This window comes from Anolis carolinensis, chromosome 2, assembly GCF_035594765.1.
Source record: "Anolis carolinensis isolate JA03-04 chromosome 2, rAnoCar3.1.pri, whole genome shotgun sequence".
Lineage (NCBI taxonomy): Eukaryota > Metazoa > Chordata > Lepidosauria > Squamata > Dactyloidae > Anolis > Anolis carolinensis.
This window is the reverse complement of record NC_085842.1, coordinates 266,671,077-266,685,705: the sequence shown is the minus strand read 5'-3', so window position 1 is coordinate 266,685,705 and position 14,629 is coordinate 266,671,077. Positions and strand designations below refer to the sequence as shown.

The 14,629-nt window shown below is 40.3% G+C and overlaps 1 protein-coding gene and 1 long non-coding RNA gene across 2 annotated transcripts in view; one reads left to right on the top strand and one right to left on the bottom strand.

Annotated features, from left to right (window-relative positions):
• Positions 1-6,511, bottom strand: part of fem1c (fem-1 homolog C) — a 40,727-nt gene extending 34,216 nt beyond the window's left edge. Inside the window, exons 1-2 of the mRNA XM_003223027.4 lie at positions 6,254-6,511; positions 3,543-4,235 (exon numbers count right to left, since the gene is read on the bottom strand). Coding sequence (XP_003223075.1) covers positions 3,543-4,086 — 544 coding nt within the window. The 5' untranslated portion in view covers positions 4,087-4,235; positions 6,254-6,511. The remainder of the gene's footprint in view (positions 1-3,542; positions 4,236-6,253) is intronic.
• On the top strand, positions 6,501-13,953 carry LOC134296669 (uncharacterized). Its single transcript, XR_010003488.1, has 2 exons — positions 6,501-6,743; positions 12,697-13,953. It is a non-coding gene; the product is annotated as an uncharacterized LOC134296669 (long non-coding RNA).
• The last annotated feature ends 676 nt before the right edge of the window (positions 13,954-14,629 follow it).

The following is a 14,629-nucleotide window of genomic DNA, read 5'->3' as shown; positions in this document are numbered from 1 at the left end:
GGTTATATTTTACCTTCTTTCTCCCTAGAACTCTCCACTGTAGAGGTAATGTAACATTTTCTACGCCCTTTAATTTTTTGCACACTGAATAAATTGCTATAGGTAGATTCAAGTATTAATCATAATTCATAGTAATGAACCATAATGATGGCAGGTTTATATATACACAGCATGATTTATGAGGACAGGATTCACATGGTTCTTCTTTCTGGATTTAAAATATCTTTTAGCATACACTATACAAGATTATGTGCCCGATTACTAAGATCTTACTTTTTATAGTTAGCCATAAAAATAAATGTAACAGTAATGGTGATACCTAGAGTATTAAAACCTAACCTAACAAACCTATTGTTTAAAAAACCCAAGAGCAGTTATAGTGAACAAACATGGCTCTACACATACTTCCAAGGATAATCTTCAAAGTTCTTTTTCTTCAAAAACGTCTTTCAGATGTCCTGAACTACAACTCCCATCAAGGTCAACCAAAACACTCTGGCCTACTAGGGATGGCGGAAGCAAAACAAAATAAGAGGACCAAAATATCTGGAAGGCATCTACTTTGTTATTCTAAATATTTGGAAAAGGCAGCCAGAAACAGAAAACACCTGAAAAAAAGATGACGGCCCTCTTATTATCATCATCACCACCCCACCCACAAGTATGATGTAAAAAGGATTTATTTTTATCACCCTTGTCAGATTTCCCTGTAATCTCCAGGCTACTGCTATTCTCTGGTCCAGAAAGATATCTAGACAGCAATCCTTTACATATTGGCTTGTCAGTACAGTAGAGTTTCACTTATCCAACGTTCTGGATTATCCAATGCATTTTTGTAGTCAATGTTTTCAATACATCGTGATATTTTGGTGCTAAATTCGTAAATACAGTAATTACTACATAGCATTACTGTGTAATGAACTACTTTTTCTGTCAAATTTGTTGTATAACATGATGTTTTGGTGATTAATTTGTAAAATCATAACCTAATTTGATGTTTAATAGGCTTTTTCTTAATCTCTCCTTATTATCCAACATATTCGCTTATCCAACGTTCTGCCGGCCCGTTTACCGAGACTCTACTGTAATTTGAACTGAACTCAATGGGGTTTATGTCTGAGCAGTCATGCTCCTGATTGTTAAGGAAGAAAGGTACATTTGTGAAAATGAAGTTGCTTTAAATGTTTCCTTGAACTGACAGATACTTTTAAGACATAGTTTGATATAACTAGCAAAATCTGCTGCATACTGTATTGCAAAAAATTATAGTTCATACTTTTTATGACCTGATATTTATTTCTTTGATTTTATATCCTATCTTCCTCCCAAAATGTGATTGTATATGCTACATTAAATCCTATCACAAAGTTTTGAAAGGAGAAATTGAGATCCTGTTAGTACTCCCAACCTACCTAAATAAATGAATGTAACTTTTATCATAGGAGCCACAAACACTATAGTGTCACTTCAAAAGTCCCCAGTTTAGCTAACAGCAATGGGAGCAGAAGAAATCAAATGCTTCTGTTAATGATTACAAAAATATTTATTTCAGGAACTGGATCAATTTCTTATAAGCCAGTACAAAAAATAATGATTCAACTGATATCTGTCAATGCAGTTACTCTCCCAGTGATCAGAGAGAAGGGAAAAGGTTTGTAGCTAAGAGTTAGCAACTTCTGAACTTCCCTTTTCCCACAAGCCACCAGTGTCACACTTCAGTGACTGAGACTACAAACAAAATGTCCATGTACCCCCCTCGTTCATGTCTTCAATAATCCAAGTCTTCTACTAACTATAAGAATACATGGCTATATTACATTTCAGTTGCTATACTAAAATGATGTTGAGAATTTATCATCATATAATAGAAGAAAGTTGAATTTTGCTGCAAAAATGTCAGCATCCACCTTTGCTAATAAAAATAAAACTCCATTCTCATTGCTATAAAGAGTAGTACATCTGTTTCACTTATGAGTCACTCATAAAAACATTGAAGACTCACAACAGCAGCAGTTCACAGGACATGAGCAAGTCTGTCAAAAACATGCTTAGAATTTTTATAATTCTTTTGAATGCTCCAAGCATTTCATTTAATTGTCTTGAGGAAGCCCTTACTAAAAGCTAGTCAGGTAAGTCAGTATTATTACCACCACCACTCCCGATATATTCTGTAGAGTGGAGGGATTACCACACCAAATTGAACTGCACTCATGCACTATGCAAACACATTATCACACAACACTTTATTGCGCAATGGTCATGATCCAGACAAAGTGAAGCACTTCTAAATCACAATGATTTCAGTATGAATTAAATGCATACTTAAATCTCCCTAAAATATTATACCTAATATTTTTAGGCTGACATGGTAGGGACAAATTGATCTCATTCAGAGACAGGCCAGGAAGAATCTGGGTCCTAGCGCCGATGTCTCTGATGCCACCTGGTGCTGCGGGGAGGCAGGTGGGGCCAAGGCCTGCTCACAGAGCAAGGCCTGCAACTGAGAGGCATGGTTTTTCTTTGCCCGAGGCATGAGCGCCCGGCAAGCAGGACAAGAGCTCACAGACTGCGCCTCTCCCAAGCAAACAAGGCACATAGTGTGCATGTCCTTCAAGAAGCTTGCCCCTGCAAGAAGTACAATTTTTAGAAATAGTCATTATACAAACCAGTCTAAAGGGTACCAGAAGAGACAGAGTAGTCGTGGTCAGGGTTGGAGACAGGCAAATAGAGTAGTCCAATAACAGTCCGAAGTCAAGGTTTTAAAGTCTGTAAACTAGAGAGGTTCCTATGATGCTGCAAAGGGCGGCGGAAAAAGGAACTGAGGCTACAGCCCCTTCCTCAGGCTATATCTCCCTCAGGTGAGGGTGGGCAGGGCCATAGCCACAAGCACGGGCTTTCCAGAGGTTTCCGTTGATTGCTGCACAGGTCCACCAACTACCACATGTGCTTATTTCAACAGACACCACGAAGGAGAAACATACGTATCAAATAAAATAACAGTGTGACAAATAAGGAAAAGATTGAACTAAAAAGAACAGCACACTCACCTCTGGAACAAAAGTTCAAGGTAAAGTAACTATCGCAATTTAAACTGCAGGGCCCTCTACTAAATAATAATGTTATATTAACCATTAAAAAAACAATGTGGCATTGGTCAATATTGCCCTCTTGTTTTGTTTTTAAATTCCAATCATTGGTATAAACTGATAATTGATTTCTTTGCAGCAAGCTAAGTTTTTAATTTCAATTCAATGAGTGACGTTAAAAAAAAGTCAAGACAACAGTCTATTTGTACTGTTTCTTCCACTCAATAAAGACAAAAATTACCAAATGGATTTATACCACATCAGTCCACAGAGCAACATATTCACAACTGCTAGCTGCAGTTTCCATTACATGAACAACACTAAAAAGGTATAGACAAAAAACACAGTTAAACTTGCTATCATTGAGTTTTCAACCCCATAGCTGACAAATTAGATGCACATTCTTATGAAAAATAAAAGTGTATTCACTTTGCTGAAAATTAGTACTAAACTCACCTTTGACACTTTTTCTGTTTACATCAGCTCCTTTCTCAAGCAAATATTCCGCAATTTCTTTATGTCCTTTATAACAAGATATCATAAGGCATGTATGCCCATGGCGGTTTGATACTTCCAAGTCAGCTTTATGCTCCACAAGATACTTCACAATATCTAGGTGGCCATCGAAACAGGCAGCTCTAAGAGGTGTTGAGTTTGTCAAAGTTGTGTTGTTGACAGATGCGCCATGATTTAACAGAGACTGGACCACCTTCAAATGGCCAGCCGCTGATGCTGCCCATAATGGTGGGGCACCTTCAATAGTCTCACCATCAAAATTAACAGAGCCACCAACTTCTATTGAAGCACTGCAGTGTTCGAGTAGATGTTCTACCATGTCGAGGTGCCCGTAGCGAGCTGCCATGAGAAGAGGTGTGGCTCCATTAGTTTTTTCTGACATCAGCAAGGCCACCTCTTCTTTACTTTTATTTGCCAGCAATTTGGTGAGCAGCCGCAGCTTGCCATCACGAGCTGCGTTAAATACCGCTGTCTTTAGATCCATTTAGTCTTTTCCTCTCACTTATATTTCTTCTTCAGAATCACAAGTAGCAGAGTAAGTGGAACCACACTTGAAGCCAGTCTCTGCAATCTCTGTGTACAGCATGAATTTTTACCACGTGACTTCTCAAAGCAAATATTCGACTCAGTTTCCTAGAACAATAAAATGAAGAACAAAAACTTTTAAAAGTTTTTCTCTTTGCTTTTAAGTGAAATCATTCAAAACAGTATATATGCCTTTGCTTACAAAGTTCTTCTCCTGTGTACCATTAACTCTCCCCTCTGAAAAGATGAGTTGGATTCAAAGGCTCCATCTATACCAGTGGTTCCCAAACTTATTTGGCATACCGCCCCCTTTCCAGAAAAAATATTACTCAGCGCCCCCTGGAAATTATTTTTTTAAAATTTTAATAGCAATTAAACAGAAAGATATATGTATTAATGCATATGGCAAATGCACCTGTGGCCATCACCGCCCCCCTGGATCGCTGCAGCGCCCACCAGGGGGCGGTAGCACCCACTTTGGGAATCACTGATCTATACCAACCATTTAATGCAGTTTCAAACCACAATTGAAGAAAATGGTTTTGCTGTATACATAATTACATAAGAAATCCTGGAACCACTTTGAGGCCCTGATAGCAATGACACAAACCACAAAGCACTGGTGAACATTAAGGGCTTTCTTTTGCACTTTTTTTGGGAGTTTTTATGTATGCTTGTGCAGTTCGAAGCTGGCCTCAAACTGGTCAGTGTAGATGGGGCAAAAGATAAACTTCCAATAAACATTGGCTCCTGAGATCACCAACCAAGCAGAAGTTTGTCACCTGCCAGGATTCAATGTTTAAGTAACTCCAGTCACCTTGGCCAACCAAACAAGCTCTACCACCTGTGCCTGGGAAGGCTATTTGATGCAGTTTTAAACCGGTATTTTAAAAAGCTATTCTGCTGTGAAGATGACGACATAAGAAACCCAGGAACCAGTTTGCGGTTCAGATGGTGATTACACAAGCTATTAAAGGGTCAGTGTTGATTAGGCCTGAGAAGTTAGTTCATGTCAGTATGTGTGTAAAAGATCTCGAAGTTCTCATGGACAAGTTAAACTTGAGTCAACAATGGCATGCGGCAGCTAAAAAAGCCAATGGAATTTGGCCTGCATAAATAGGAGAATAGTGTCTAGATCCTGGGAAGGCATGATACCCCTCTATTCTGCCTTGGTCAGAACACACCTGGAATACTGTGTCCAATTCTGGGCACCACAATTTAAGGGAGATGTTGACAAGCTGGAATGTGTCCAGATGAGGGTAACTAAAATGATAATGGGTCTGGAGAATAAGCCCTATGAGGAGCGGCTTAAAGAGCTGGGCATGTTTAGCCTGCAGAAGAGAAGAATAAATATAAATATGTGGGGGAGGAGGGAGCAAGCTTGTTTTCTGCTGCCCTGGAGACTAGGACGCAGAAGAATAGCTTCAAATTACAGAAAAGGAGAATCCTCCTGAACATTAGGAAAAAACTTCCTAACTGTTATCGTTGTTCAGCAGTGGAACTCTCTGCCCCAGTGTGTGGCGGAGGCTCCTTCTTCGGAGGCTTTGAAGCAGAGGCTGGAAGGCCATCTGTCGGGGGTGCTGTGAATGCGGTTTTCCTGCTCCTTGGCAGGGGGTTGGACTGGGTGGCTCTTCCACCTCTATGACTCTTAAGTCTTTTCAGACCAATTTGCCAACAACGGCTTGCGGCAGAGTCGCATGGCTGTGTCTGCGACTTGAAATCAATGCCTAAAACTAGGGAAGAATGCTGTGGAATCCTGGGAGGAGTTGCCGTTTCACAAGCCTTCGCCATGGCAATTCAAAGAGGGGTCATAGTGGAGGACAGGCCTGGGTAAACTTGGGCCCTCCTTCCCTCCAGGTGGTTTGGACTTCAACTCCCACCGTTCCTAACAGCCTCAGGCCCCTTCCTTTTCCCCCTCAGCCGCTTAAGCGGCTGAGGGGGAAAAGGAAAGGGCCTGAGGCTGTTAGGAACGGTGGGAGTTGAAGTCCAAAACACCGAGAGGGAGGGAGGGCCCAAGTTGGCCCATGCCTGATGTCCAAGAACAAGGACAGGGCCCCTTGTGGAAAAGCTGAGGGAAAGAGAAGCAAAGGGCGGGCAGAGAAGGAAAGAAGGGAAGCTCCAACTACCTTCTCTCAGCGGAGACGACGGTGGGGTCGTTCTCGGAGCGGCTACAGGCGCCGCGCCCCGCTGCCAGCGCAGCTCCTCCATGACAGGCGCTCCTCCTCACCAGTCGCCGAACGGACGCGGAACTCGGCGCAACCGAACCTGCTACCTCCCGCCTTCGCGTTCTCCTCTTGGGTCCTCTTCTTCCTCCGGCCCAATGGGGAGGGAAGGAGAGGGGAAAGGGGCGGGGCTCGGCGGCTATGGCGAAGGGCAAGCTAGGCTGAGAGCGCGCGCACGAAGAAGGCGGCGGTTGAAGAAAAAGGGGCGGGGCGTCGAGCCGAGGGCGCGCGACGCCTCCTTGCCTTGCCTTCCTTTCCTCCGTTGAAGGGCGGGATTAGCACATAATGGCGGCGCCGAGCAGCGTGACCCGCCTACGTTGGGGAGTTAACTCACTTTCACACCGCTTGAGCTGCCTTGGTTCAATGCTTATGAAAGCCTGGGAACCGTAGTTCGGTGAGTTACAAAAAGGTGTCAAGCAGAAGATTATTCAGGATGCGTATTGGAGAGGATACTAAAAAAAAAAAAAACACATACGCACAAATGCATGATTCTTAGGACAAATAGGGCTAAGCTCTCCCTAGAAGCCAAAATGTCAAAACTTGGGTCTGTACTCCCATATCGTGAGAGAGAGATGACTCAGGCCCCCTCCACACAGCTGAACAAAATCCCACATCTTCTTTGAACTGGGATGTATTTATTTTATTTATTTGCGACATTTATATCCCGCCCTTCTCACCCCGAAGGGGACTCAGGGCGGCTTACAAGTTATATATACATACAATATATTATATTATTAGTATAGCACAATATAAGCACTATATAAGCATTATATTTTATTATATTGTACTATACGACTATATTGCAATATTAGTAATATTGCATGTACAGTAGAGTCTCACTTATCCAACGTTCTGGATTATCCAACGCATTTTTGTAGTCAATGTTTTCAATACATCGTGATATTTTGGTGCTAAATTTGTAAATACAGTAATTACTACATAGTATTACTGCGTATTGAACTACTTTTTCTGTCAAATTTGTTGTTAAACATGATGTTTTGGTGCTTAACTTGTAAAATCATAACCTAATTTGAAACCTAAGGCTTTTCCTTAATCCCTCCTTATTATCCAACATATTTGCTTATCCAACATTCTGCCGGCCCGTTTATGTTGGATAAGTGAGACTCTACTGCAATATAAATATGCAATTATAATAGTTTATTATTATTACATTGTATTGCATTGTAATATTATCAATATATGTATATACAATCTATTACAATATTAGTATAGTATAATATATAATAATTATTATATTGTTAATTTGATACAGGAGACATGGTGGAAAGATGTCTTCCTGGCCCCACCTTCTTCATTCTGGTCCAGAATGGCAGTTACGCCTTTGGGGGGGGGGTGCTCCCATTTGATGATACAGGAGACATGGTGGAAAGATGTCTTCCTGGCCCCGCCTTCTTCATTCATATATGGCAGTGTGAACTCAGATAACCTAGTTCAAAACAGATGTTGTGGGATTTCCTGCCTTGATGGTCTGCGATATAGGGCTGTGTTGAAGGGCCCTCACTTAGGACCCTTCTACACAGCCCTATATCGTAGACTATCAAAGCAGAAAATCCCACATTATCTGATTGTGGACTCAGATAACCCAGGGCCTTTCCACACAGCCATATAACCCATAATATCAAGGCAGAAAATCCCACAACATCTACTTTGAACAGGGTTATCTGAGTCCACACTGCCATATATCCCAGTTCAAAGCAGAAAATGTGGGATTTTATTTAGCTGTGTGGAAGGGGCCCCAGAATATCGAGGTAGAAAATCCCACAATATCTGCTTTGAACTGGGTTATCCGAGTCCATACTGCCATATATCCCCGTTCAAGGCAAAAATGTAGGATTTTATTCAGGTGTGTGGAAGGGGTCCCTTTGAACTGGAATATATGGCAGTATGCACTCAGGGCCCTTCCACACAGCCGTATAACCCTCAAAATCTGCTTTGAACTGAGTTATCTGAGTCCACACTGCCATATATCCCTGTTCAAAGCAGATAATGTGGGATTTTATTCAGCTGTGTGGAAGGGGCCTCAGATAACCCAGGGCCCTTCCACACAGCCCTATATCTCAGAATATCAAGGCAGAAAATCCCACATTAGCTTAGTGAGGGCTCAGATAACCCAGGGTAAAACAAATATTGTGGGATTTTCTGCATATTCAGGGTTATATGGCTGTGTGGAAGGGCCCTGAGGAAAGACTACCATTCCTAGCAAAGTGGAAAGCAGCTGGAAAAGGAGAAGGCAGCTTTCCAAATGACTGGACTCCAGCAAGGAACTTATAGCCCTGAAGCTGCAAGACCCTGAGAGTGGGTGACTTGGAGGTCTCTCTTCATTAGAACTCGCCATCATTAGAAGACTACTTGAAGGCCATGAACTGTTAAGAGTGCACGCAGCAGTTAGACCCCTTCCACACAGCTGTATAAAATCCCACATTATCTGCTTTAAACGAATATATGGCAGTATGGACTCAGATAACACAAATCAAAGAAGATATTCTGGGTTATTTGGCTGTGTGGAAGGGCCCTGAGGAAAGATGATCATTCCTGGAAGGCAGCAGGAAAAGGAGAAGGCGACTTTCCAGGTGAATGGACTCCAGCAAGGAACCCACAGCCCTGAAGCTGCAATACCCGGAGAGTGGGTGACTCTTCATTAGAACTCACCGTCATTAGAAGACTACTTGAAGGCCATGAACTGTTAAGAGTGCACGCAGCAGTTAGGCCTCTTCCACACAGCTACATAAAATAACACATTTTCTGCTTTGAACTGGAGGCCCCTTTCACATAACTGTATAAAATCAACATTGAACTAGATTATATGCAGTGTGGACTCAGATAACCCAGTTCAAAGTGGATTATCTATCTTGATATTCTGGGTTATATGGCTGTGTGGAAGGGAACAAATGTACCAATGGCTTAGAGACAGAAGCTAAACTCAAGCCCAAACCTTGACAAGCCAGACTTGGCCACAGTAGTCCACACTCTTGTTACATCTCGAAGAGACTACTGTAACATGCTCTACATGGGGCTGCCTTTGAAGACCATTTGGAAGCTCCAAGTAGTTCAACGGGCGGCAGCCAGATTGCTCACTGGAGCAATGTACAGGGAGCACACAACCATTTTGCTACTAAGCACAATTCAAAGTTTGGGTTTAGCCTATAAAGCTCTAAACAGTTTTGGCCCAGCTTACCTGTCCAAACGTATCTCCCTCTATGAACCACCTCGGAGACTAAGATCTGGGGAAGCCCTGCTCTTGGTCCCACCTCCTTTGCAGGCGCGACTGGTGAGGGCGAGATACAGGGCCTTCTCAGTGGTGGCCCCATGGCTATGGAACTCCCTCCCCAGATTCCCTCCCCCTGGTTTTCAGGAAGAAATGTGGAAACAAGCATTTGGGGAGGAGCGTATCAACAGTGTAGTATACAACCACAAATTAATACAAATGAATCGACTTGGACACTGACTACGAGATTAGAGCCTGTGATTTTGATCAGTTATTTAAATGGATTTATATGACTTTAATTATGATTTTATTGTTAGTGTGTTGGATATTTATTTGCATTTGTGTTATTCAGCATTGAATTGCCAAACTGGAAGCCGCTCTGAACCCCCTGCAGGGTGAGATAGAGCGGGGCAGAAATGTAGTAAATAAATAATAATAAATAAGCTTTATTATATGAATTCCATTCCAAGATAGGAAAGTTACTCAGGGTGCTGATCTATCCTGGGTGCCTCTTGGGCCCCTTCCACACTGCCATATAAAATCCAGATTATCTGCTTTGAGCTGGATTATATGGCAGTGTACACTCATATAACCCAGTTCAAAGCAGATAATCTGGATTTTCTGATTTGATAATAATAATTATTATTACTACAATATTTATATCCCACCCTTCTCACCCAACAGGGGACTCAGGGCGGCTTACAAAAAACATATATAAAAATTATACAGTGCAATATAAATCAGTTAAAAATTATTATTAACTTACATCAGTATTCATAAAACACATTATAAAATACAGATAGGCATGTTCAGTTCAAAAAATTGGGTCTGTCGATTGAGTTCCAGCGTACATGATAATAATTAACGCTGCCAATTATTATTATAATCTGGATTATATGGTAGTGTCCCTTCCTCATTGCTCCTATATCTTAGGATCTTATCCCAGGATAATCCAGTTTAAAGCAGATAATCTGGGATCAGATCCTGAGATATAGGGCAGTGTAGAAAGGACTTCAGAAGGTCAAGTGAGGACTCATGGGAAGAAGAAGAGTTGCATCATAGAGGGGTCAAGATAGATAGCATAGAGGAGCACACTTCTCACATAAACTATCCAATTCTGGATGGTTCTCAGTTATATGAGTCTACACTGCCATATAATCTATTGGATACTCACTGGCCCTTTCTACACTGCCATATAAAATCCAGATTATCTGCTTTGAACTGGATTATATGGCAGTGTAGACTCATAATTCAGTTCAAAGTAGATCATGTGATTATCTGCTTTGATAATCTGGAATATATGGCAGTGTAGAAGAGACCTGTGAGGCATTTTTTGCCCTCCTGTGTGAAGTGCTGTTGCATTTCCAACATGAACAAATAATAAGCAAAGTGTCTTTAGAAATGAAAGATGACCTTATATATATTTGCCATCCATGCACCTCTTTTTTATTCCACTGGTGGAAAGGCACTCAGCTCAGGGTGCCAGTGTTTTCTGTGACAGAAGCTGGTTGCTCAAAAGAAGTACTGTATTTTGCCATGCAATAGTCGTGCTTTTAATCCCTTTTTTAGCCAAAAAAATGAGGTGTGACTATTATGCAATGAAAAAAATTCCAGCTACATGACTTCACTTTTAGAAAGGAAAGGAAAGGGGGTAGGCTCACAGACAAGTGAAGCTTTACTTTACTCAGCTTCAAGCTTCACTCATCCCCATACCTGTCCCTTTTCAGGAATGGCGTGCAGCTATTATTTGAGGAATACAAAAATACCAATTTTGCCACCTCAAGAATGAGGTTTTGACTATAAATAAAGTTTTATTATTATTATTATTATTATTATTATTATTATTATTATTATTATTATGCAAGGAGATACAATATTTTATGAAGGTGCAAATACAGTAGAGTCTCACTTATCCAAGCTAAACGGGCCGGCAGAAGCTTGGATAAGCGAATATCTTGGATAATAAGGAGGCATTAAGGAAAAGCCTATTAAACATCAAATTAGGTTATGATTTTACAAATTAAGCACCAGAACATCATGTTATACAACAAATCTGACAGAAAAAGTAGTTCAATATGCAATAATGTTATGTTGTTATTACTGTATTTATGAATTTAGCACCAAAATATCGCGATATATTGAAAACATTGACTACAAAAATGGCTTGGATAATCCAGAGGCTTGGATAAGTGAGGCTTGGATAAGTGAGACTCTACTGTACTGTAAGAATTTCAGTCCAGGGTGTTGTGGACCTTGTTGCAATTTACCTTGTTGATCTTTAAAGTTTACCTTTGTGTGTCACCGAAGATCAAAAACCTAGATGAAAGTGAAAATTGACCCTGGATGTGAGAAAGGGTGCCTGTTCTCTTTCTCAAGGCACTCAGACAATTTTTAGAGAGCAGACTATTCTGAACAATCCTACAAAAATGAAACTCTGTTGCAAGAACTGTATGTGACATTACAATTTTAAGAGGTAAAGAAGTCATAATAATTCAGTTTTTCCTGGTGATAAAATAGGACATTCTATACTCAGACTTGCCTGCTGAATGTGATAGAGTAATTGTTGTTATGCACCTTCAAACTATTCCCAATGTGTGATAACCCTAAAGCAAACCCTTTCATTGTTTTCTGGTGCTAAGTGTATGACTTGCCCAAAGTTATTTAATGGGTTTCCATGGTTGAGTGGGGAATCATACCTTGACTTCTAGAATCATAGTCCAGTGCTCAAACCATTATACCACAATGGTTCTGATAGAGTAATGGGGGTTTACTGTAAGCCAGGGATGGGAATCCTTTGGCCCTCAGGTTGTTGTTGGGACAGCAAGTAACAGCAGCTGTAGACAGGCCAGCTAAAAGGGAAAGATGCTGAGAATTATAGTTCAGCATTCCAATCATTGAGCTGCTTGAACAACTAACTGCATAGAATTGGGAAAGTCAATATCCTTAGAAGAGTCACATCCTACTTTTTTTGGTGAAGGTAACAGTTGGATTCAAAGATAAATCTCAAAACAACATTGGCTTCTGGGGTCATCAAGCAAATAGAAGTACGGTATACTTAAAATTCTGTATGTTCAGTAGTGTAGTAAGTTTTAAAAGTATATTCAATACTTTGCTTTTGCAGGGTCCTTGGGTAGTTGATGCCAGATAGAAAACACAGCAGGGATCAACATGCACTATATAAGAATAACCTAAAGGGCAAATAATTATTCTAATGAACCCAGATTGCTTAAACGCTCAAGATGCACAAGACAAGATGGAAAAACCCAATGGATCTAGCTAAGGAGGAATAAAAATGTTCATGCTTTTGAATGTGCTATGAAGTTGAAATTCACTGTGACATACAATTCTAGCTGAAAGTGAGGTGGTTTTGTTTTAAGTTCTTGTGATTGCATTTCTTTGCCAGTTTTACTGTCTTATTGGGCTTTACAAGTTGAGACTAGATATGAATCACTTTCTTTTCCCAGTTAATCCCACATGGAACAGGCCCAGCTCCATGCCCTACCACTGACAAAAGTATGCTTGGTGTTCGTGTTGAAGAGGGCTTTCTTTGTTATTCCCAGTTCAACACTTGCCCAGATGAGCAACTGATAATATTCCACTACAGTGGAGTCTCACTTATTCAACATTAACTTATCCAAACATTCTGGATTATCCAACACTGTCTGCCTTTTAGTAGTCAGTGTTTTTGTAGTCAATATTTTCAATACATTACGATGTTTTGGTGCTACATTTGTAAATACAGTAATTACTACATAACGTTAATGTGTATTGAACTGCTTTTTTTGTCGATTTGTTGTTAAACATGATTTTTGGTGCTTAATTTGTAAAATCATAACGTAATTTGGTGTTTAATAGGCTTTTCCTTAATTCCTCCTTATTATCCAACATTTTTGCTTATCCAACATTCTGCCGGCCCTTTTATGTTGGATAAATGAGACTCTATTGTACTTTTGATGACATTATGGGTTTATTATACAGAAAATATATCTAGTGATGCTATTGGTAGTAGTTTTTTAATATTCTGGTGGAGGAAATAAACTCTCTGTGAACCCATTTTCATGTAACCAGACTACCACCAACTCTGCACAAGGTGGACATATCAGCAAGTTGTGTAAACTTTAGTGCCTGAAGTTGTAAGGTTGTTTAAGGTAACGAACACAATGGGAGCATCCCAAAATCAGCTTAATGAGGAAACATGGATGAAGTTTCTCACCTTTACATTTCTCAGGCCCAATAAAATGCATTGATCTACTCATTCTTCAACTTGTTTCCTGAATTTGAAACATTTCTTGCTTTATTTTCATATTCAAGGAAAAGTTGTTTACCAGTTTTAAGATGTGCGTTTGCTTAAAAACAAGCATTAAAGTTACTAAAAATAGTTGTAATTGTTATTCTGAGGTTAGTTTGTTATTTACCTTTGGTATGTTTTTAACTTTTTTTCAAAGAATAATCTGCCTTGTATCTTTACTAGTGACAGTTTCTATCTGAAGCTAACAAATTAGCTGTGAAATACAGCTTTCTTTTTTGAGCATTTGCTTTCTTTTTAGCGAAGTTACTGTGTTTTTTACAGGCTAAGACTATGTTTAGCTACATCTTAAAATGCTTAGGTACCAAATTATATATTACATGCACTAGGAAGATTTCCAGATTTCTTTCTTCCAGGTTGTTTTCTCCCCCCGCCTCAAACACACATATTTCAGATACAGGTCTGCAAGGCAAACATATTTGAAACACCTTAGCTGCAGTGAATTGGTATTAAAAATGGCAGGCAGATATTAATCATTTATTCCCGGATTCTTCCATGAACAGATATTGGAAACCTTGATGGAAAGTCAAGGGGTGGGAGTGAGGCAGGAATGAGAAACAGCAGACAGAAAAAAAAAGCCTGAATGCATACGCTTTGGTTCCCTTTTATTTACTCTTGTTTACTCCCCGTTGGAGGTAACTTTTTATCTTCCAGTGAAAAAAGCAAACCTCTGGCCAATGGTTCCAGACATCTGCTTATACTTTGGCCAAAAGGCACAGAACCAAGTCGCAGGCCTGTTTCTCCTTTT